General features: G+C 52.3%; 5 protein-coding genes across 5 annotated transcripts; 3 read left to right on the top strand and 2 right to left on the bottom strand.

Moving 5' to 3' along the window:
- Positions 1-132: 132 nt before the first annotated feature.
- BP01DRAFT_352492 (tubulin alpha chain) lies at positions 133-2,526 on the top strand. The gene is made up of 7 exons (XM_025573955.1): positions 133-208; positions 447-576; positions 680-720; positions 865-891; positions 996-1,071; positions 1,140-2,094; positions 2,152-2,526. Exons 2-7 carry the CDS (start codon positions 552-554, stop codon positions 2,372-2,374), a joined length of 1,347 nt encoding a protein of 448 aa, XP_025435947.1. The 5' UTR covers positions 133-208; positions 447-551; the 3' UTR covers positions 2,375-2,526.
- Positions 2,527-2,962: 436 nt separating this feature from the next.
- On the top strand, positions 2,963-7,630 carry BP01DRAFT_10675 (EF hand domain protein). Its single transcript, XM_025570290.1, has 5 exons — positions 2,963-3,366; positions 3,487-3,641; positions 3,725-3,848; positions 3,941-4,138; positions 4,216-7,630. Exons 1-5 carry the CDS (start codon positions 3,354-3,356, stop codon positions 7,566-7,568), a joined length of 3,843 nt encoding a protein of 1,280 aa, XP_025435946.1. The 5' UTR covers positions 2,963-3,353; the 3' UTR covers positions 7,569-7,630.
- A 602-nt stretch (positions 7,631-8,232) lies between these two features.
- BP01DRAFT_370566 (plasma-membrane proton-efflux P-type ATPase) lies at positions 8,233-11,250 on the bottom strand (the record flags this gene model as incomplete). Its single annotated transcript, XM_025576617.1, has 5 exons — positions 8,233-8,318; positions 8,372-10,469; positions 10,529-10,759; positions 10,819-11,160; positions 11,206-11,250. 5 exons carry the CDS (start codon positions 11,248-11,250, stop codon positions 8,233-8,235), a joined length of 2,802 nt encoding a protein of 933 aa, XP_025435945.1.
- A 512-nt stretch (positions 11,251-11,762) lies between these two features.
- On the top strand, positions 11,763-14,015 carry BP01DRAFT_10592 (uncharacterized protein). Its single transcript, XM_025570281.1, has 10 exons — positions 11,763-11,912; positions 11,972-12,075; positions 12,131-12,392; positions 12,457-12,487; positions 12,547-12,628; positions 12,695-12,732; positions 12,787-12,884; positions 12,941-13,335; positions 13,385-13,550; positions 13,612-14,015. Exons 1-10 carry the CDS (start codon positions 11,882-11,884, stop codon positions 13,803-13,805), a joined length of 1,401 nt encoding a protein of 466 aa, XP_025435944.1. The 5' UTR covers positions 11,763-11,881; the 3' UTR covers positions 13,806-14,015.
- Positions 13,940-20,808, bottom strand: BP01DRAFT_286234 (putative RNA-binding protein; the record flags this gene model as incomplete). The annotated part of the gene is made up of 7 exons (XM_025571461.1): positions 13,940-15,130; positions 15,275-15,682; positions 17,031-18,130; positions 18,194-19,130; positions 19,178-19,424; positions 19,720-20,150; positions 20,536-20,808. The coding sequence occupies 7 exons, from the start codon at positions 20,806-20,808 to the stop codon at positions 13,940-13,942; spliced, it is 4,587 nt and encodes a 1,528-aa protein (XP_025435943.1).
- Between the last annotated feature and the right edge of the window lie 1,950 nt (positions 20,809-22,758).

Here is a 22,758-nt window from a genome sequence, read left to right as displayed (position 1 = left end):
CGCTGAGTCAGCCAGCTGACCGCTAGGTGGTCACGGGTGGGCAACAGCCAATCAGCGGCAGTTAATGGCAACGCGACCCAACGGACGGAAGAACCACGCCGACTGCGTTGGGTTGACAGCGCATTCAAAGACCACAACAAATCGAGTCGACACCGATCAATCCATTCCGGGTCTCTTTGACCATAATTCAGGTTCAGCAATCGTGATAGTGAGTCGTCCTTATTTCCCCAGGACTAGTTTGTTAGTCGTGCCTCCCCTCCCTCCACCCACCCCCCTCCATCCCTTAAACTCCTTACTCTTTAAAACTCCCTTTTCCTTTTCTCCCTCCTTTTTCCAAAACTCCCCTCCCCTCCCCTCCCCACAAACTTGTATTTTCCACCTGTTTTCCTTTTGGTGGTGTGGCCCTTTTAGGTGCTGACTCTCGAACCCCTGAAACGTCCGTACAGATCGTCGTCCTTGGGTATTTTAATTTTTCCCTCTGTCCACATTCCACACCCACCTTTCTTATCCCTCCTCCCGCCATTTGAAACTCTCCAATTCAACTCGACACGATGAGAGAAGTTATTAGTTTGAACGGTATGTCGTCTCTCACCATTTTACCCACCACTCCCCCGCCCTTTCTCTCATCTGGGGGATCTACCTGGCGTGTTTGACTAATGTTTTGGTTCTCCCCTCACAGTCGGTCAGGCTGGTTGCCAGATCGCCAACTCCTGCTGGGAGGTATGCTAGCTACACCACGGAAGAGATTAATTCCTCTTCTTCCCGTGTCTCTTTGAATCCTTCATGGACATTCTCCATCGACAAGTGATGATGGGTCCTTGAAAGGCCAAAAGAACAGCTGAACTGACTGCATTGACCATTTAGTTGTACTGTCTCGAGCACGGTATCCAGGTACGTGAAGATCATCCAAAAACACGTCGACTTCGAAAAATTTTCGCGTGATATTTGCAATTCTTGAGCTGGATTTCACTGACAAGCTGTTTTTTTGCCACTAGGCCGATGGTTACCTGACCGAGGAGCGCAAGCAGGCTGAGCCCGATCACGGCTTCAGCACTTTCTTCTCCGAGACTGGTACGCTTTCCTTCTCAATGCAGATACTCTGTCACCAGGAGAGGAACTAACAGCTTATGGCAACTCAGGCCAGGGCAAGTATGTCCCTCGCACCATCTACGCCGATCTCGAGCCCAATGTCGTCGACGAGGTCCGCACCGGTACCTACCGCAGTCTCTTCCACCCTGAGAACATGATCACTGGCAAGGAGGATGCTTCCAACAACTACGCCCGTGGTCACTACACTGTCGGTAAGGAGATGATCGACCAGGTCCTTGACAAGGTCCGCCGCGTGGCCGACAACTGTGCCGGTCTCCAGGGTTTCCTGGTCTTCCACTCCTTCGGTGGTGGTACGGGTTCCGGTTTCGGTGCTCTCCTGATGGAGCGCCTCTCCGTTGACTACGGCAAGAAGTCCAAGCTCGAGTTCTGCGTCTACCCTGCTCCCCAGAACGCCACCTCGGTTGTTGAGCCTTACAACTCAATCCTGACCACCCACACCACCCTTGAGCACTCCGACTGCAGCTTCATGGTCGACAACGAGGCCATCTACGATATCTGCCGCCGTAACCTCGGCATTGAGCGTCCTAGCTACGAGAACCTCAACCGCCTGATCGCCCAGGTTGTCTCCTCCATCACCGCCTCCCTGCGTTTCGATGGTTCCCTCAACGTCGACCTGAACGAGTTCCAGACCAACCTGGTCCCCTACCCTCGTATCCACTTCCCTCTCGTCGCCTACGCCCCTGTCATCTCTGCTGACAAGGCCTCGCACGAGTCCAACTCGGTCAACGAGATCACCATGTCTTGTTTCGAGCCTAATAACCAGATGGTCAAGTGTGACCCCCGCAACGGCAAGTACATGGCCACCTGCTTGCTCTACCGTGGTGATGTTGTGCCCAAGGAGACCCACGCCGCTGTTGCCACCCTCAAGACCAAGCGCACCATTCAGTTCGTCGACTGGTGCCCTACTGGTTTCAAGATTGGTATCTGCTACCAGCCTCCCCAGCAGGTCCCCAACGGCGATCTTGCTCCCCTCAAGCGCGCTGTGTAAGTTTTTCTGAATTTCTACCTCTGAGATAAAGGTTGCTGATGATCATTCTTCAGCTGCATGCTGTCCAACACCACTGCCATCTCCGAGGCCTGGTCCGCTCTCGACCACAAGTTCGACCTCATGTACTCCAAGCGTGCCTTCGTCCACTGGTACGTTGGTGAGGGTATGGAGGAGGGTGAGTTCTCCGAGGCCCGTGAGGACCTGGCTGCCCTTGAGCGCGATTACGAGGAGGTTGCTAGCGACTCTCTGGAGGAGGAGGTTGAGGCCGAGTACTAAGTCTGACGACACTTTCCTTGGCCGGAGCCTCGAGGATGGTCCGACGGGGCAGCCTGCTTGGATGCCGGGGCTGGCCCTGATTGTTTCCGCGGTGATCCGTTGGGGACAGAAAGTTGGCCCGGAAAAGACCCGACGAGCGGCGGGACTCTGGCTGTGCGTACAGATACAATAGGAGAGACGAGATTGGCTTAGTACAGACTATGTTTTCTTTTGTCTGATATATTTTTAATATCCCTGAAGCAGCGATGAAATTTACCCGCTCGTTCCAATGAAAGCCAGAGAGATTGTAATATTAACGTTGGCCTCGCTCTAAAAAAAAAGTCTTGTTCTGTTTATTTCTTCGATACTCAATTGGCTGTTGGAAAAGGTGGTTCATAACTAGCAGTGATGGAGTAGTACAGTTGTAGTTGTAGCTGCCCGTTAGTATAGAGGACTGACGTCGGGCCAGGCTGCCGACTGACCGCCCGCCCGCACAGGCCAACCATCGCCAAGCGGCACTTTCAGCTTCGCAGGGACTACGGAGTACGACGTAGTACATAGTGAGAGAGGAAGTTGACAGCAATTACGCAGCTTGCAACAACTTTCCTCCCTCTTTCCTCCCCCACTCCCTCCCTACTGCTACTACCATTCTTCATCCCCTTCTCTTTTCAACTGCATCTGAACACTAAGAACTTAATTAATTCATCAATCTCCTGTCTTGTAACCTGCGGTACTAAATCATCTTGTATTGCGTTCACCCCTTTTAGTTCGAGCTGCTACCGCCTTGGCCATCCAGCAGGCCCCGTCGGTAGTCCTCCACCAACACCACCGCCCCCCCTCTTACCTTAGTAACTTGTCCACCTTCTCTTACCTGCCTCTCTCTCACTTTTGGTGCCAATCCCACCACTTCCCCTCAACCATTCCCCTTCTTCCATACTGTGGCGCATAGTGTTGGATTATCTCAGAAAGGGAGGTTTGCTCCTCCTGAGCTATACCCATCATGGCTGACAACGGTGAGTTGCTTTCTCCATCCAGCTCCCTTCCACTCCCCGGAGCTCTCAGGAGACGACGGCCCAACCCGGTCGGTCGGCATGACCCTAATCATGCAGCGGAAACTGACGGGTCACCAGCAGCACGCCACCCCAATCTCAACCTCACCCCCGAAGAGAAGCGCGTCTTCTACCAGCTCTTCCAGGCTGCTGATACCACTAACCTGGGCGTCATCACTGGCGAAGTCGCAGTACCTTTTTTCGAAAAGACCCAATTGGCTCCGGAAACCCTCGGCTTGGTAGGTCACTGCTCACGACCCGCCTACCGCTGCCCTGCATATAACTGTAACCTCGCTAATGCAGATACCCTCTCAAACTCCAGATATGGCAGATCGCGGATAAGGAGAACCGGGGTCTATTGACTCCCTCCGGCTTTGGTGTTGTTCTGCGCTTGATCGGTCACGCTCAAGCGGGTCGCGCACCGACAGAGGAGCTGGCTTACCAGCGTGAGTGTTGCCCGCGATTTCCGCGGGACCCTGTTTGACCTACGCAGATGGATTACAACAAGTACAATACTGACTGCGTTCGCGCTCTCTAGCCGGTCCACTGCCGCAATTCGACGGCATTTCCGTCGATGCCGCGCCCGCTCCGCCTACTCCGCGCGAGGCAGGCACCACCAGCCCAACCCCCGCGGCCGGTGGTCCTATTCGTGTCCCTCCTTTAAACCCCGAGGACGTTAACAAATTCCTATCCTTGTTCGAAAAATCAGACGTCGCTAGGGCCGGCGTCCTCTCAGGTATGCAACTTCTCTCACATAGAGACAAGCTCAACGCACTCGAACGAGCTTCGCTTACACAAAGGCGCAATTCGCAGGGGATACGGCCAAACAAATCTTCGAGCGTGCGCGGTTGCCGAACGAAATCCTCGGCCGCATATGGAACCTGGCAGACGTGAGGCAACAGGGCGCTCTTGATGCGACAGAATTCGTCATCGCCATGCACCTTCTCACCTCATACAAATCAGGTGCAATGAGGGGAATCCCACAGACATTGCCTCCGGGTCTGTATGACGCAGCTTCGCGAAGAGGCTCGATCCGCTCATCGGTTGGCTCACGTCAGGGGTTGGACGTACCCCCTGTTCCTGCCATCCCAAAACAGTTCACAGGGCCGCAGCGGACTCAAAGCCCGATCAACCGGCCGTTCAGTTCGCCTCTTGCGGCTCAGTCTACTGGCGGGGATTGGATGATCTCACCCCAAGAGAAAGCCATGTTTGACAATATCTTTGCGACTGTCGACACCGCCAAAGTAGGGTCTGTAAGTGGTGACCAGGCCGTTGCGTTCTTCATGGGAGCGCAATTGCCAGAGGAGACACTTGCCCAAATCTGGGATCTTGCAGATATCGATGCCGACGGACGGTTAACAAAGGATGAGTTTGCCGTGGCTATGTACCTGGTCCGACAACAGCGGACAGGCAAGAATCCGCTGCCGCAAACCTTGCCCCCAGCTCTGATTCCTCCCAGCATGCGCCGTCCTGGATCTGCCCACGTTGCTCCACCAGTTGCTGCACCCGCACAAGTGCCCGCTCCAGCTCCCGCCCCTGTCCCCAAATCCGCAGCGGATGACTTGTTCGGTCTAGACGCCTTCACGGCACCAGCACCGCCTATTGCTCCTTCCCAGAGACCACAATCAACGGGTGGTTCGAACGCAGCATTCCAGACACCCAGCTCTCCTGGATCTCGAACATCCCCTCCAACGGCCTCCTCGACGTTCAAGCCGTTTGTGCCCACGTCTACGTTTGGCCAAAGCTTGCAGCCGCAGATGACTGGTGCCTCCGCCGGCGCACCACCAACGATCCGGTCACCACCACCCCCTGCTGATGATCTGTTGGGCGACAACGACCCGGAGGAGTCCAAGAAGTTGACGCAGGAGACTACAGAGCTGGCCAATTTGTCTAATCAGATTGGATCATTGGCCAATGAAATGCAGAATGTTCAGTCGAAGCGAACCTCAGCCGAGCGTGATCTTTCCCAGACTTCCCAGCAGAAGCGTGACTTCGAGGCTCGCCTCGCTCAGGCTAGGGCAATGTACGAGCAGGAAGTCAAGAACTTCAAGGCTCTTGAGGAGCGCTTGAATGCCTCGAGAGCCGAAACAAGCAAACTGCAACAGGAGTATGCTCTTCTGGAGGGAAGCCGGCAGGATCTACAGAATCAATACAACCAGGTATCGGCTGCTCTGGCAGCGGATCAGCAAGAAAATGCCAACTTGAAGGAGAAGATCCGGGAAGCAAACGCTGCAGTTGCTCAGCTCAAGCCTGCCCTAGACAAGGCACGTTCGAATGCGCGTCAGCAGAAAGGTTTGGTAGCAATCAACAAGAAGCAGCTTGCAACCGTGGAAGGTGAGAGGGATAAAATAAAAGAGGAGATTGATACCCTCTCGCAGGAACAGTCGCGAGCACCCGAGGAGGGTGTAGCTGCTGCAAGCGAAGCTGCTGCTGTCATGAGCCCCGCTGAGTCAACGATGAGCCAGAACACAAATCCGTTTTTCAAGCGCACGCCCACTGGCTCCAGCGAGAACAATGCACTGTCACCTCAGATCTCGAATGACCAACAGCGTGCATTCGACAGCCTCTTTGGTACCTCCTTCGTGTCTCCGACTACAGCTGCAACTCCGCCACCGCCCGTGTCATTCCGGGCTGAGTCGCAGCCGACCTCGGGCATTCCCACCCCGTCGGTTTCTCTGCCCCCTTCTGTAGGTACTGCTGCATTTGAACCGCCTGCGCTTTCTCAATCGAGGCAGCTCACTCCAAATGTGCTGCCCTTCGGCGAAGATCACTCAGTGACCTCTTCCACGAGGGTCTCGCCACCTGGTAGTAGGTTCGGTGGTTTTGACACAGCCAGCGAAGCGGCAGGTCCTACCCCAACAGAACCCACGAAATCAGTGCCTTCGCCATTTGACGAAATTGAGGAGCCCAAGGAACGCTTCCCTGAATTGTCTGACATCGCTGATCACACCCCCGCAAGTGCTGATTCAGCTACGTCTGATGAGAACGCTGGAGAAAAGAAGGATCTGAGTTTCGATGAGCTGTTTGGTGGACCAGCACATAAGCGCTCTCAGTCTCAGAAGGAGCATGATTTTGAAGAGGCCTTCGCTGCCATGAAGCATGGTCCTGGATCAAATAAGACCAACGGTGCAGCACCCGTTTCCCAGTCGGAGTTCCCTCCGATTCGCGAGCTCGATGATGGAGACGAAAGCTCAGACAGCGAAGCACCGATGGGCTTCGAGGACGATTTTGCTCCCGCTTTTCCCCCTCAGAGCCAGATAGGAGGAGAGCCTAAGCCCGACGCTCTTGAAACCCCCCAGCTGGCGGCTTTCCCTCCACCGGGCGCTGCTACCACTCCGAGTGAGCCACCAGCTGCGGAGGCTCAGCGTAGCCCTCCAAATTACGAGGATAGTGTGGGAAAGCAAGAACCAGGAAGTGTCCCCCCTGAGTTTAACGGACTATTGCCAAGTCGCGAAGACCCAACAACTGCTGCTGATGCCCCTCACTCAGTAGAGTCAAGCACCGGGGCCCCGATTATTGGAGGTGAGCCCCAGCGAGATACTCGTGAGGAAGCCAAGGCCGCTCCCCAGGAAGCCAAGCCCAACGCTCCTGATTTTGAGGCTGCGTTCGCAGGACTCAATTTGGCCCCTGCAAAGGAGGCAGAGGACGACGAGGACGACTTTGAGACCGTGGAGAATAAGGATAACATGGACTTCGATTTCTCCTTCGACAACCCGACCCAGAAGGCGCCACAAAACGCCGCTACCTCTTCGGATTTCTTTGATTTCAACAAGAATGCCACTGCCTCGTCTCCCGGGTTCGCGGCTACTTCTCCTGACACCAACGCCCAAGCACAAACGCACAATTGGGAAGAGCTCTTCGCTCCTCTTGATAATGCCAACACATCAGCGGGTGGAGCCAACGGCTCTACAAACGCCAATGACAATGCTCAAGCCGGCAAGCCACCAGGATGGGCTCTTCAGACCGGCACCGAGGATGACCAGATTCTTCAACGCTTGACCAACATGGGATTTCCCCGCGAAGAATCTCTCGCCGCTCTCGAAAAGTTTGACTATAACATTGACAAGGTACGCTATTGCTTGCCCCAAACTAGTTTGTTACCAGTGGTACTAACACGAACTCTTTCTCTCACGCAGGCAGTCGACCACTTGACCTCCAAAGCCTAATATCCCATTTACATCCAGAACCGGATCCTTCATAGTGCACATAGTCCCTTGTCCTTAGCCTTCCATTCGCTTCACTTCTTCATTTCCTTACTTCTCTGTCACGTCATAACCTTTCAATCTTCCTCAATCTTCTCCTTCATTCGTCATGTCCCCACGTCTTGCCCCTTTTCGTCCTGCATCATACGTACACTTGCTGATATGTATCTGTATATCGTCTTTCTTTCTCGGTGGCACTTTCCTCTCGTACCAACCTGTTCCTCCACGACCTACCTTATTATCTAGTCTTACCATTACCGTCACCGTGTAATCTAGGAATACCTATTTGCTCGCTGATTTCCCTCTAATAAAGAAGGTGAAAGTGAACCAATCATAGTGCCCTAGCTTCTGCAAAGGCTCTTAGAATTGAATCCAGGTCAGGATCGTGGGCATCGTAATATGAATTTTCATGATTTTTCATGATCGCTCTGATAGACGAAATACATCGTGCCTATCTCTCACTTGGGATGTCTAGTGATAGGAAATGTCTTGGTCAAAGACATGATGCACACAAAAACACAGAAGGAAATTCAGCATGCCTGTTGGTTGCATCGAAGCCGTCCTAGGCCGACCTAGTTATCACTTCGTATAAAGTCTAACCATCGAGACACAAGCTTTATGGATAAAGTCAAACACCACGGGTAGCCTGTCCACTCTCCATACTGGTCAACGAGCTCTTTTCATGCTGGGAAGACACGCGTTGCAACGCAACAACTGGGTCGATTAGCTTTGCCAGAACAAGACACGAAGAAGAGGGATGTACGTACGGAAATCTTCGAGCGAGCGCTGTTTGTCCATGCTTCGGGGGCTCTTGCCGTGCATTATATTGTCGAAGCTCTTCGAGCCTTGAAGCAGGTAGTACAACCCTCCCATGATACAGAACATACCAAATGAAAAGATCCAGATCCGGACAATGGTAGGGGCAGAGGTCTGCCCACCGACAAACCAGCCGAAGGCACAGAAGCACGTAGCGACGGTGTCCACGGCTGCGATAGCGCCTATCAGTTTCCAGGACGGCCACCCAGAAGACCAAAAGGCACCATTGGCGCGCGTGATGAATATGAGCCAGTTTTCGGTCAATGAAATCTCCAAGAATAGAACCTCGTCTCGCTTGCCGTAATTCTGCATGATGCCTCCATTCTCGCCGGATGCTAAGATGGTGGTGAGTGTGACCCATGTGCCGATGGCAAGGACAATCCCAAGCAGCACCGACATTCCCCATAATTTAGGGAGGTTCCATTTCACCGGCGTGCTGGAAAAAGGAGCTTTGTCGTAGGCGATGGCCAAAGTTGCAATATCAGCGAAGATAGCAATGAAAACCACCAGTTGCAAATTCAGACTTTCATTGCGGATGGCAATCCAAAGCCCTAAGAAGATTTCAAGATGCAACGAGAGAGCGATACGATAAACAACGTACGCATACATGCGGTGGAAAATCTGCCGAGAAGTTTTCACAGCGTCAATGATAGCGGACAGACCTGGGGCGAGAAACACGATATCAGCGGCAGACCGAGCAGCATCTGATGATCCTTCAACAGCGATCCCAGTGTCAGCTTTCTTCAGAGATGGAGCATCGTTGACGCCATCGCCCGTCATGGCTACCAGGTATCCGCGCTGCTGCAGGATATCCACAACATTGTACTTGTGCTCTGGAAAAACTTCTGCGAAACCATCGGCGGCTTCGACAAAATCATACACCTCGGAGCCAGGCATTGTTCCCCCTCCACCCAAACCAAGGCGCTCGGCATTGTACACATTTGTGCCTAGCCCCAGCTGGCGCGAGGTTTCACGAGCAATGCCAACCGCATCTCCTGTGAGCATTTTGATTGAGAGCCCTAGAGTCTGAGCTTCGCTGATGGTTTTTGCAGTGTCGTGTCTTGGAGGATCGGAACACGGCATTATACCTAGAATCTCCCATTCACCCTCACCACGTTTTCGAGCCACACCAAGAGATCGAAAGCCGCGCGTCGCAAACTCTGCGACCTTGTTCTTGTACGCGATGTCGATCTCCTCAGGGATGTCATGGTCTTGCTGGACGGTCCTCAGCACAAACAGAGGAGACCCTTTCACACAAGTGATGCGTTCCCCTAGGGCTGACTGTACTACTGCTTTGACTTTCTTCGAGACTGGATCAAACGGAGAGAACTCGATAACTTTGTACTGTGTAAGCTTTGCTTTTGCACCAGGGTACTGAGATAGCGCTCGGAAAAATGCTCTGTCTATTGCATCCATGCCCTTCTTCGTCCTGGATGCGGCCAGGCAGGCCGTCAGCATTAAGTCTTCAGCACTCACACCAGGCACAGTAAAGGGCTCCATCAAAGACAGCTTATTTTTGGTCAAGGTGCCGGTTTTGTCTGAGCAGAGTATCTCAACGCCAGCGAGAGATTCAATGGCCGACAGTCTCTGAACGATCGCTCTTTTTTTTGCCAGATATGCCGCTCCGACTGCCATTGTGGTGGTGACAACTGCAGGGAGGCCTACCGGTACGCCAATCATTGTGACGGCTAGGGTGAATTCGAGAATGGTGGTCGTATTGTTTGACCGATAGAAGGAGGATATCCAAACGATGATAAGAGTGATAATAACAAGGACAAGTAAGATGGTACTTATCCCATGAAGGACCTCAGTGAAATGGCCTGTTCCAGAGGCAGAGGCATTGACTAAGGCTGCAGCATGCCCCACGGAGGTTGAATCACCGGTAGCCGTGATAAGAATTCGAGCATGACCTCGTTTGATAGTGGAGGACGCATAACATGTATCACCCGTATGCTTGTCGACAGCTAGGGACTCTCCGGTGATTGATGATTGATCGACTTGTATAGCAGAATTTGTCATGATTCGGCCGTCCGCCGGAACGATCGTGCCCTTTCTTCCATTAGCCAATAACGCTTCATGATGCTTAGGGAAACTGGCTATTGAGATACCTCTTCTATCTTCACAATGTCACCTGGAACAAGTTGGGCCGCATCGAGCTCAGAGAGGGCACCATCGCGCAGTACTAAAGCTTTTAGAGCCAATGTCTTCTTCAGCTCTTTTACGATGGAACCCGCTTGATATTCCTGTATGAATCCGACAGAGGCGTTCAACAGGAGAAGACCGCAGATAACCCCCAAATCGACCCAGTCGTGGAGATAGGCAGCTAATAACGCGGCTGCCTGCAGTTCGTCACATATTCAGCGGCTGTTGCTCGAGAGTCTACATGAGTGGCACATACCTCCATAACGAACTGAACAGGACCAACGAAGAACCACAGGAACTTCAAGACTAGATTCTCCTTCCCCTCCTTCATCTCGTTGAGCCCGAACTTCTTTCGTCGTAGAAGTGCTTCATTCGTACTGAGGCCGATATTCGAGTCTGTGTGAAGCAACTCGTCTGACACCGGATGTCGACCGATGGTGTGGGTTGACTCTAGCGTTCGAAGGTCAGCGAAGCCATCGACAGATTCCAGTTCCTCGATCAGAGTATCGATATCCTTCTCTTCTTCCTCCTCTTCATCATTCTCGATGGCTTCCTCGGTCGACGCTTTTGAGTTTGGCTTCTCCTCGACAACTTCATGCTTTTCATCAGTATCATTCGGTTGGTCCGCGGAGGAAGTGTTCACCAAAGTGATCACCGATCGGCGCAGCTTCAGCAGCGTGAAAGCCATGGATTTGTAGACCAAGGGAAGTGGGTAAGATGATCCTGGATAAAAGTTATAGTATCGCTTGTGTCGATGATAATAGAGTCCAGAGATTAAAGTTGGGAGAAGTCATGGAGCCATGAAAAGGAGACAAGCTGCTTGTCGCTGGCTAACCCGTGGAGAAGGCGAGACTTCCCAAAAAGGAAAGAAGAGTGTATACTGCCTCATCAGCCAATGAAAAATGGAGGAGTTTATGACATAATCACGGACACCCGAAACGTCATGAAGGAATGGAATTCAATGCAATTCCAGCATTCATTCATCCACACCTTGTCACTTCCACTGCGCCATGCTCGCAGCTCATCAGTCTTGTTCTATGCTTTAGCAAGTTGCATGATTTACTCATCTGCACTCCGCTGACCGAGAGTCAACGTATCCTTCTTCTCTCACAGTTTCCACAATTCCGACCAGCCTGACTACCTAGCGAGGTTGGGGCTGGTTGCTCGAGCACGCGGCACATGACCCTGCCGCGATCCAACCAGATATACTTAGCACTGCTCGACTATCCCTACTAAGATACACAACCCTCTTATGTTATGCATGACATCTCTGCTTCATTACGCATTTCGCACAATTAAGTCTTCTTTTTCAACCAGTCATGGCGAGAGAGATTCCCGGTTTCTATTATGGTACATACATGGCGCCCGTCACTTGTGTGTTTCAATAAAATGATTGACCATGAATCTAGACCCAGAGAAGAAGAAGTACTTCAAGATCCAGGCCAGCCATACGGCGGCTCCAGGAGCTCAGTACACGAAAGACTCGGTCAAGCGCAAACGCGCTGACCACGAGGTTGTGAAATAGGGCTCGAGGTCGCTCGCTGCATGATTGCTAACCTTGTGACTAGGAACGTCGACGAAAGGTTCAACAGATCAAGAGGGAGGCGAAAGAGAAGATCAAGAGGGCGAACTTGCTATCTCACCCCCTCCTTGATGTACAAACCGAGATCGGAGGCTTGCGGTTGCCCACCACTATTCGTCAAGAACGAGGCGCACGTGCCTACACCAGCCAGCTTCGAAGGAACCAGCTCCATCAGTTTGAAGCCTGGCCCGACGAATATAGCATCAAGCATGTGTTGCGCAACAAGCGCTCAGGAATCTTGATTGCAAGTAAGTTCTTTGTCAATGAACAACCTGCTACATTGCACCGAATAAGCTATTAACGGACGCACAGGTGGTCATCGCGGCGGTGAATCGTCAGTGTCGTAAGCGCTTATTCATGTCCTTTGAGGTCGTGTATCCGGCAAGCTAACAGCCGCATAAGGGTGTGCTTCCCGGATTGCGACCAGAACAAATGGACTTACAATCGGACAATGGAACGTGTTCTGTTCAAGGAACCGTATAGGGTAAATATCTAAGCATGATCCCTCGGCTTTTTGCACGGGTGAATTGTCACTAAACGTGCTTTATAGCTTTCTTCAATCTCCTTGAGTCACACAGGATACCTGCTGTAAGAACGAGTCTCGTCCGCCCCTGCATCCTGCCAGGAGATTGACCAGACCAGTTCAACGATGGACAGCGGTCCCGGAGGCGACTCTTTTCTGGCACCTCGAATGTTGCCAGACCCGGATGAAGAAGGGGACTATCGATGGCCCCCTTCCTGTACGTGGTTCCTTATGATTCTACTGGAATCAAGTGTTAATACGGTTTACCTTTAGTCCTCCAACCAATTCGCATCCGCACTGCAGCATCTTTGTGGTGTTCTTCCGCTTGTCCGGTCGGGAACACTCCGCTGTTTGCCGTCGGAGCATCGGACGGCCTGTATACGCTGGAAGGCTACGGCGCTTACTGGGCCTTGTCGAAAAAGCCATTCTCCGATGATGCCAACGCGGGCAAACCAATTCTTCAACGACGCATCGGCACTTCTCATGCCCTTGTAACCAGCGTCGAGTGGTTGTCCTCCGACGTGATCGCGGCCGGCCTCAAGGACTCCTCCGTATTCCTTCATGATCTCAGGAGCGGAGGGACCGCGACACGACTCCAACATCCACATGCCGTTACAAAGATACGCAGAGTAGATCCATACCGGATGGTCGTGGCCGGAATCAACTCTGTGAGAACATTTCATAGCCCCGTCAAGAATAAAGCTGACCCTCAAAAAGCTCCAGATGTACGACATTCGCTTTCCGCCCAACGGCCTACAACCCAAGCCGCAACCGAACAGCAAGAAACACACATCCACTAGACCCTATCTCACCTTCCAAGACTTCAAGCCTCAAGTCATACCAGATTTCGACATTAGTCTGGAACTTGGGCTTCTAGCCAGCGGTAAGTTGCATGCCCTAGACAACTCATAGGACAAACACCACACTAAGACCTCTTAACTCAGCTACTGACACGGGCAAAATCCAACTCTTCTCTCTGCGCAACGGGGAGCAAATCTCTTCTCCTCTGTCGAATTACCAGTACAAAGACCCTATTGCCTCAGTCTGCTTCGAACCCGGAGATGCTCCATTGCACGGGCCTCAGACACCGAGCCTACTTGTCTGTGCTCAAGCCACAGTCGATGAATGGATATGGTGAAAGGAACGAACCGATGAGCTTGATATGAAGTCTATGCACCAAACGCCTGTATGATGCCCGGGATACGCGTGTGGAAGGGTTACATGAGTCAAAGCAAGCAAAGAACAAGCCATCCAGAAGCAAAGAAAAAAAGTCTAGTCCAAACCACCTGCCAACCATTCTCCCACCTCAACGCCCACCGTCTTCGCCAATTCTCCGATCCAATCCCCGGAAACGTTCACACACCATTTCTCTCCTGTATCCGATGTGGTATTCCCACTACTCAACCCACCAGACCCTAACCCAACACGACCCTCGCGACCCGCCGCAGGCACCACCAGCCGTAGCCGCCGCAATGTAGCCAACTCGGCATAGATCGCATCAGATACTGCAGCCATCCGAATCGGATTGGCGGGGGGATTAGGGTCGATCGCATGATAGATGGCGACCAGGCGCTCCAAGGGAAATGGGCGCGCGGTAAGGATGGTTGAGGGGCCTGTGATGCTACCGCCACCACCAACAGCTGAGGTCGTGGCGGACGTGGTGGCAAAGGCCGACTCTAGCGTCGATTTGGTGATTTTCGTCTTGGTGCGTTTGCCCTTCTTTCTACCGCCCGGGATCGACGGATCCGCCGACGAGGCAGCCTCCTCCAGCTGGGCCCGCGAGAGCAGCTTCAGCCGGCGCCGGTGATGCGCGCGTTTATTCCGTGCGGATAGAGATGACGACGAGAACTTGGAAAAGAAAATAGTATCCAGCCGCTGCGGCGTGTGCGAGGCGAGATAGGCTGAGGTTAGGATCAAGGTGGGGAAGTATGGTAAGGAAGGTAGCGGAGAGGGGGCTGATTTCGGCTTGTTGGAGGTAGAGGCGGAGACAACTGCCCGGCCCTTCGTGGTCACAGCAGGCAACTCCGTATCATCTTCTTCCGTGACAATGTGATGCACCAGCAAGGCCGCCCCTTGATGCCGGAAGAGCGCCCGGTTTTTGACCAGCAACCGAGTAAAGTCCCACTCCCCTGTGCCGCCGAGCGGTGTCTCGCCCGTCGTGATGGGCGCCACGAATCGCGGCCAGAGCTTCTCGCAGATTGATCGGAAGGAAGGGATGGAGCTGGCTGTCGGTCCCACCAGGGAGTCGTAGACGGCCGATACGAAATGCGGGTATATGGTGGACGCGGCCGCATCCGACAGGCCAATGGAGGCGGTAGCCGGTGGCGGTCCGCTGTTTAAGATGATGGTCGTGGCTTCACTACGCGTGTAGGGTGGGAAACTGATATGCGGGACGCCGGCGGAATGTAGAAAGAGGGGTCGCGGAGTAGTGCTGAGGATTAGGACGACGCATAGCGAAGGAATCTAGTATGTCGAAGGAAGTAAATAGTTGTCAGTACTGCAATTCACTGCGCAACAAAAAGAGCAAAGAAAAAAATGAATTCCTAACCCGTCCCCGTTCATAAAAGATAAACAAAACATAGCGCAAAGAGCAAGAGCTTGACATACCACCTCCCCCAATCTAGCCAGCGCAGCCAGTAACGTAGGCGGAGCCTCTCTCTGTTTATCGATGCCATCGAGAACGAGCACGAATTTGTCTGTTGTAGAGCGCTTGTGCTGCTCGGCCGGCGGATTCGAAGCAGACGATGCTGCAGAGGAAAGACACTCATTCAGCAGCACGGCGAGCGTACTAACGTGTTCGCACCGCCCCTTGCCGTACTTCTCCCACGCGTCGCGTTTGCCCAGCGCCCCGAGGGTAGCCCACAGAATCTTGGTGAGTAAGTGGCGGCCGGTGATGCACTCGGGACTGCGGACGAGAGCATGCGGGACGTCGAGGGCGGCCAGCACATTGCGGACGATGGTGGTCTTGCAGGTAGCGGAGATACCGTGAACGACAATAGTGGAGGGGCTTGAGACCTTGACCTATAGACGCATGCCGTGCGAGTTCACTATGTTAGCCAGGAAGAGACGAATAGGTGGAGCGAAAGAAAAGGATGCCCCGAGAGGGAGGGAGGGAGGTTTATCGGGGACAATCGTTTCGCGGGCGTACATCGAGTAGGCTAGCGAGTTGGCGGATTTGGAGCTCGCGACAAGGCCATTGTTTGCTGATCGATTGAGCAATCTCGGAGGGAAGCATCAGGGAATCGAGCACTCGCACCCTGAAAGGTGTGTATGTGAGTTGGGTCAGGATACGCAGCTTTGACTCGACAGGAACTGACTGGATTGGGGGCAGAGGGCACTCCGGCGATAAGGTAAATCAAATGGCAAGCCTCGGGGGATCTTCGCCGGGGAAGAGACGCAAATCACACGGTGTCACGTGCCGACTCCCCCTCCCCCCCCCCCCCGGGGTGGCCCGGGGCTCCTCCACTCTGCTGTCAACTACGTCTTTAGTGATCAGTTTAGTGATCCGGAAAGAATCTTTACAAAAGACTTTCTAGTTATTCGCATGGCAAAGCTCTCTGTAGCAAGGCTCTCTGATTGATAGACTATGAGTACATCTATGGAACTGTTTCCGATGTTTCAAGGCGCCGGACATAGAAATCAGTGGTCGTAAACCCCCAAATCCCACTTGCAGCCAGAATATTCGGCAAAATGCCAGATGAGTAGACCTGTCGGGCAACAGAGTGTGGCCCGATGATGACCACCGCTCAAAACATTCCCAGGTTAGTCAACAAGAAACGGCTGCAAGCCATATCTGCAGGCACCAACATACCGGAGTCCAGGTAGACGACAAAATGAAACGAAAAATACATAAGGCCGTATGAGTGATAAAAAGAAAACAGGACGAGCAAAATTGGTAAAATAAAATCATGGGGAAGTAAAAGCACATTGGGGGAATATCGAAAGAAAGCACAGGGCGTGAGACATCAATCCGTCCCCTTCAAAGACTAGAAGCTCAATAGTCTGTTGGTAAGGGATCGGACGGCAACATGGTAAAAGACATTGTTCGAAAACTTCTCGTCGAGGGACGTCGCAAAGGTAAGCTCTGGTAGCGTCGAAAAAAATACAGGATATCAAGTGCGATAAAATGCATTTATCAATGGTTTACATCTTTCCGCCAAGAATGGTCCAGATATGCAGTGCATCTCGCATGAAATGAGGTCTTGTCGTATGGTATCAGTATCCTAATCTTTCAATTTGCTGGCGATATCAGTGTGGCCGTGATTCATGAAGATCGTGTCATCGTCTCAATATGAGTACAGTTCAGTGAACATAGGACTGGCGTCTCAAAGTGCGATATCGCAGCTCAATAGTTGGCGAACACTGGATTCTGAGTGTTGTGATTGCTGCTGGGCTGCTGAATTGCCGAAGCGAAGAGGCCGGGCTTGTCGCCAGCTCCGCCTGAACCTTGGTGCGAGGCTGCAACGGAGGAGCCAGCACCGTAGACATATGTCTGATTCCCAAAATGTGAGCCGGCATTAGAGATAGGGAACGGGTTGTGTTGGTACAGGAATGATTTCTGCGTTGGACTTTGCATAGGGCCAGGAAGTTGGGCAGAGTTCATCTCGTTTGGTGTGACCTGGCCACTGGTGGTAGCGCTTCCCCTTCCAGAGCCGTCCGAAGCCAGCATTTTGCCGGCAATGCGACGACCATGCGGGGTTTGACGAATTGATGGTAGGATAGGCCGGATGGACTCAACAATGCGTGTACGTGTGTCAGCATCTGCGAAGTCCATGGCTGTTTGTACGACGTAATTGGCGAAGGAGTCCCGCAGCATCTTCTCGAGTTCCGCACCTGCCAGCATCTCATCAATCAGCTGACGTCTGATTTGGATGTCAGCAGTACGTAAGCACTTTTCAATGACATTCGAGCTGAACTTCTGCTTGGACAAGGCAGGAATGTTGCCACGGAAAGTCTGACACAGAGGCTCGGTGAAGTGAGGCTCTGCGAGGTCCAGAATGTACTGCACAACGTAATTTCCGAATGGGTCCTGAACAAGCGCAAATGCGTTGGACGTGATCTGAGCAATGAGACGTGCCCTCTGCTCGCCGGAGGCGTGATCGATACAGCGCTGCAAGACACAGCATCCATGCCGATGAGTCCCAACGACCACACAATTGGCACCAACAGCATCGTAAATGAACTGAGCATCTTCTGCAGAGAGACGGTTCAGGCACTTCTGAATAACATGGTTTCCATTGAGGTCCTGCACCAACTCTACCACCTGATCTTTCAAAGCATGAATCACAGTCTGAGTTTGCTCCGGAGTCGAGATAAATTCGATCATTTTCTGCAGAGCTCGCGTACCGTGCTGGTTCAACGCGATTTTCACTAGCTGGTGTGCAGCATTGTTGATTAGAGCCGTGCGCTGCTCATCATTTGAATACTCCAGCAGTTTTTGGCACAAGTAATTTCCAAACGGATCTGACAAGACAAGGGGACGATGTTAGCATTGAGAACGAATCAATATCGTTAACCTGTACGAACCTGTCATAAGCTCAACAACATGCATGTGAGTCTCATCGAAAATCATCTGAACATGTTCCGGGCTACGCTCTTCCAGCTTCCTCTGCAAGTACCTACACCCGTGCTGGTCTTTACAAAGGCTATACAACTCGCCCTGATAATGTTCAAGCGGGAAGTTGGTGAAACGAGACAATTGGGCAGTATCCGCATCACCACTCCGACGAGTGCTGGCTCCCTTGGCTGGGGCTTCCCCAGGACGAAAATGTCCGTAAGCGGCGGGATAGCCACTAAAGGGGGCCGCGGGATTGTACGCCTGAAGCTGCGCAGGAGCACCCATGAAAGCTTGAATACCGTAACCGTAGAAAGGCGGCTGGAAGGGAGTCAGTGTAGTGGGCGCAGCCATGTTAACACCTCCGGCTCCAGTGGTGAGCTGGGGACCGAAGGGGGCAGCACTGGCTTGAAGAGTCGTCTGCTGAGATCGGGTGCTCTGAAGTTTGGCCTCCTCGTGTTCGGGTGACTCCTTAGAAAGGCGACTGGCAGGACCAGCGCCCGGGATTCGCCCGAGATTGGTATTGTGTTGCTGAAAATGCTCAGCATGAGTCTTGGGAGGGGTGATAGCTGGGTTGAAGGCATCGCCTTTGACTGTGGGGAGGTCGTTCGTCGAGTAAGAGGACTGTAGCGATGTAGGTCGGTTAGAAATTGTGGCAGACATGCTTTCGTTATTGCCGTCAGTGCTGTAGATAATATTAGCCTCAAGCGAGTGGCTGGCGGCGTGACGTGCAGGAGTGGTCGAGTGAGCATGGTTCTCGTCCGTCCCAAGCTGTTCTAGGCGGAACATGTTCAGTGCATTCTGAGGCATGCTCTGGTGCGAAGTACGATGACGGCTGTGAGAGTTCCAGGTCTCAGGATTCGGGGTACGCGAATTTGCCAAGTCTAAGGCATCTGAGTTCGCGGATAACTGAGTTCGGTCAGAACAGAATCGTGAGATGCTTCAGGAAGACTTACCAAGCCTGAGTCGTCACGTCGTGAGAGCGTGGGAAACTTATCGTCTGGGTCCGTCAATTTGAGATAGCTCCTGATATCGGGCGTTGGGATTCGATCCTCGTCCTTCAACATGGATCGGTCGTCTTCGCTGTGAAATAAGTACTTTGCAGCGTTGAAAGATTCAAGACCGGATGACCGATCGAAAGATGTCATATTAGGGCGAATCTGGGAGCCTAACCCAGATGAAGGCATGGAATACCGGTGAATGCTGGTTAATGTCATTGTCAGTTGATATCGCTTCTGAAGTATGAAAAGAGAAAGGGTGAAAGAGATATTGAGATGAATATGAGAGTACAGTGAATGGAAACAGTGGTGATTGTTCACAGTGGTCTGAATCAAATCACTTTGAGGCAAAAGTGAATGGTTCGTGTTACTTGCTTGTGGAAGAGTTTCCTCAACTATTCCAATTCACCCCTCCAGGTAGATGCCTTGATAAAGCAATTGGATATTTGAGAACGATCAAGACAGTGCCTATCTGGAATGAAATGACAGGTGAAACTTACGATGGCCCAGGACGAAAAGGTGATGCAGGCTCCTGGCTGAAGTCTTCCTTCTCAGAATTTCTTCGAGAGCCAGGCACGGAGTGAACAGAGAACCGATTTGTGGGAGTCTGTGCAGAGCTATGGTTCACTTGGCTCTGGGGAGTCGTCACTTGAGATGGCGCAAATACGTTAAAGAAGCCGGGAGACGAAGTGACGCTGGAAGTTGAGAATCGAGTCGGGCGGGTAAAGCCAGGGAGGTTGCTGTCATGGTATTCCGGCGGCGTCGTCGGCTCACTGACGGGCCCAGACAGACCAGCTTTGGCGAGGTCCTTGGCGAGTTGATCCATCTCCAGCTTCTCTTTCTCGTGTTGCATGTCTAAGAGTTTCATGTCTTCCTCGAATCGCCGTCTCTGCTCTCGCATATATTCGATATGCTGACGCTTTTTCTCAAACTGCAGTCAATCAGCAACAGTGCATCTTTAGACGCCGAGAACCCGACAACATAGCGATAAGCACGCCCATAACACAGGAACACAATGACCGGGCTGGTCTTATTGTACATGATAGTGGAGATCGCGGTGCTCTTCCTGGTAGGTACAAAATGAATAGTCCGCTGCATGAATGAATGGGTACATGACTGTGAACCACATAGAAGCCGCTATGACAACTGAATGACCATTCTGCAGAGCAAGAACAAAGTCTTTGCTCGAAAGCGTATGGCACATTGCAATGTTGCTCACCAATCACAGTACCAAAGCCGTTTGGTCTATTCTGACTGCATAAGGGCAAAACACAAGGTCGCGACAAGGGTACTCAGGAGAGAAATGCTAGACTCACCGATGTGAGGAGATCTAGAGGGTCCTGCGCCTGTGCACTCCCACCAACACCATTTATATAATTCCATGAGGACAATTTGCTCGAATCTGTCGTGAAGCGGCGTTGAAGATTGGCGCGGACGTCCCCCGATGGGCGCGAGAATGCCGAAACGAAGTTCGAATGGGTCGGAGAAAGCGCATTATAGCCAGGGAACGGTGAATCAGAAGGAGGGGATCGTGGAGACGGAAATCGCAGCTCGTCGAGGCGTTCACTAAGTCCGTTTTTGAAAGCCATGGTCGGCAGGCAGCTTGGGACGAGAGTCACTGGGCTAATAAGCATTCAGGGGCCAAGGTCAGTCAGTGAACAGGCTGTAACATGATAGAAGCGGAGGGTGATGCGGGTTCCAGAGCCGTCAATATCGGCCTGCAATCGCAAGGACAGTAAAGAGGAAGGCTGAGATTAAAGCACGAAAGCCAGGGAGTCAGGGAGCAATGGTTGGTAGGCGGTGTACCCCGTGAGATAACGAGCTCTGTAGGGAGCAAGGGGACGGGGAGGGGCTGAGGGGTGGTTTGGCGGAGCAGATCTCGGAAATGAACAGCGACTCACACACAATGAACGCCTCGAGAGTTTATTTTTCTCAGGTACAAAAAGAGACTTTGAAGCCACTACTTGTGCAAGCACGCAAGTAAGGACAGATTCGATAAGGGGAGGGGGGGCAGGGAAGTGGTGGTAGAAGGCAGGTCGCACCCCTAATGATGCGTTCGTCGACAGTGCGGAGATCTTGGTCAATAGCGGTTGGTGGTGAATCACAAGCGTTTTGGGCGATGGAGTCACCACTGCTTAGCCCTGCGCTGTCTTTGTTTTTCTTTGCCTGTTTTTTTCCTCCGCCGAAAGTGGAGAATTGATGAAGAGCAGCGTGGACAAGCAGGTAGTAGAACGAACGAACGAGGGTAGGAGAAAACCAAGAGAAGAAAGAATGCAGAAATAAGAATAGTAGTTGAAGAATAGAGATAGATTGTTGTACAGGAGGTGGTCAGGTACACGAGAAGGGGAGGGGAAGAAGGCGGGCGGGCGCTGACTGACTACTGAGGAGGGAGGGGGAGGAGGAGCCCAGGCGAGGCGTGGGCGGCTGGGAAAACAAGCGGGGGTCCGAATGGTGGCCACTGCTGTGTCTCCGTCTGCGATCGGGTTCCCTTTTGCCTCCTTTAGATCTAGGAAAATAAGAAAATCAAAATTCAAGAATTGTCTGTAGATATACGAAGTACGAAGTACGGAGTACTCTGATTGACTTCTAAAGACCTTTAATGATCTCTCCTCTCCAGTATCACTGCTGCTGCTGCTGTTAAGTGACTGTTACTTGTTGTTTCTATGTACCTCCCTTCTTATCGGGCCCCCAACTTAAATTGCATCATAATCATCATTATCGCCCCTTTCCTCGAAACGATTTGCTCTCGCCTGTTTCTTGAATCTGAATCTATTGCACGGCTGTCGAGAGCATCTCTTCTGGTTCCAGCAGATGGTGCACCTTCACGTTGAAGATAATCTCCCCGAGGGCTAATACGCCGCCCATCCCTGCAATGATTGTTAATGACTACTGGGTAATCTAATAAACCCCTCCGCCAGCCGGTGAGCTGTCGTCTCCAAACGACCACCCTCCGGGTCGATCATTTGCTTTTTAGACAGATCATGAATCAATCGCTTCTTCGCGGCCAACGATTGGACCTTACTAGGTCAATAGCCATACTACTGCACGACTTCGTTGGGATTAGGGTGGCCAGTGGCCACTACTCAAGATTTAGCTAGTAATCTATAATTAATGCTCCATAATCCATCATCTCCTGGCTACACCTTTTCGCACGGCATGATATCAGTTTTGCCGCTTGAGACAACTGTAGATGCTGACTTGAAAGCCATCCTCTGACTCAGCGATCTTTAAGACTGCTCTCCATCTGAACCAGCGAACTGTGCAGAGGTTGAAGGGGAATCAGTAATCGCGGGAATGACTCTCTGGTGACAATGGGGCTCATTATTGATCTCCTCCTCCCTGCTAAAATTCGGTGCAAGGGGGAGGGGCGGAGAGGGGGGGGAGGGGGGGTGGTGGGTAACTCTGCTGGGTGTGCTGGTCGAGAGCGTGGCCTCTGCAAGTGTTCTTGCATCAAGTGGAGACCAGCCAGGTTGATTACAATGAAAGAATGTGACGGCGGATTGCGCCCTGGCCACCGCACGTACAGTTCCTGGGCCAAA

This window comes from Aspergillus saccharolyticus, assembly GCF_003184585.1.
Source record: "Aspergillus saccharolyticus JOP 1030-1 unplaced genomic scaffold BP01scaffold_1, whole genome shotgun sequence".
Classification (NCBI taxonomy): Eukaryota; Fungi; Ascomycota; class Eurotiomycetes; order Eurotiales; family Aspergillaceae; genus Aspergillus; species Aspergillus saccharolyticus.
This window is presented reverse-complemented; position numbering and strand designations above follow the sequence as displayed.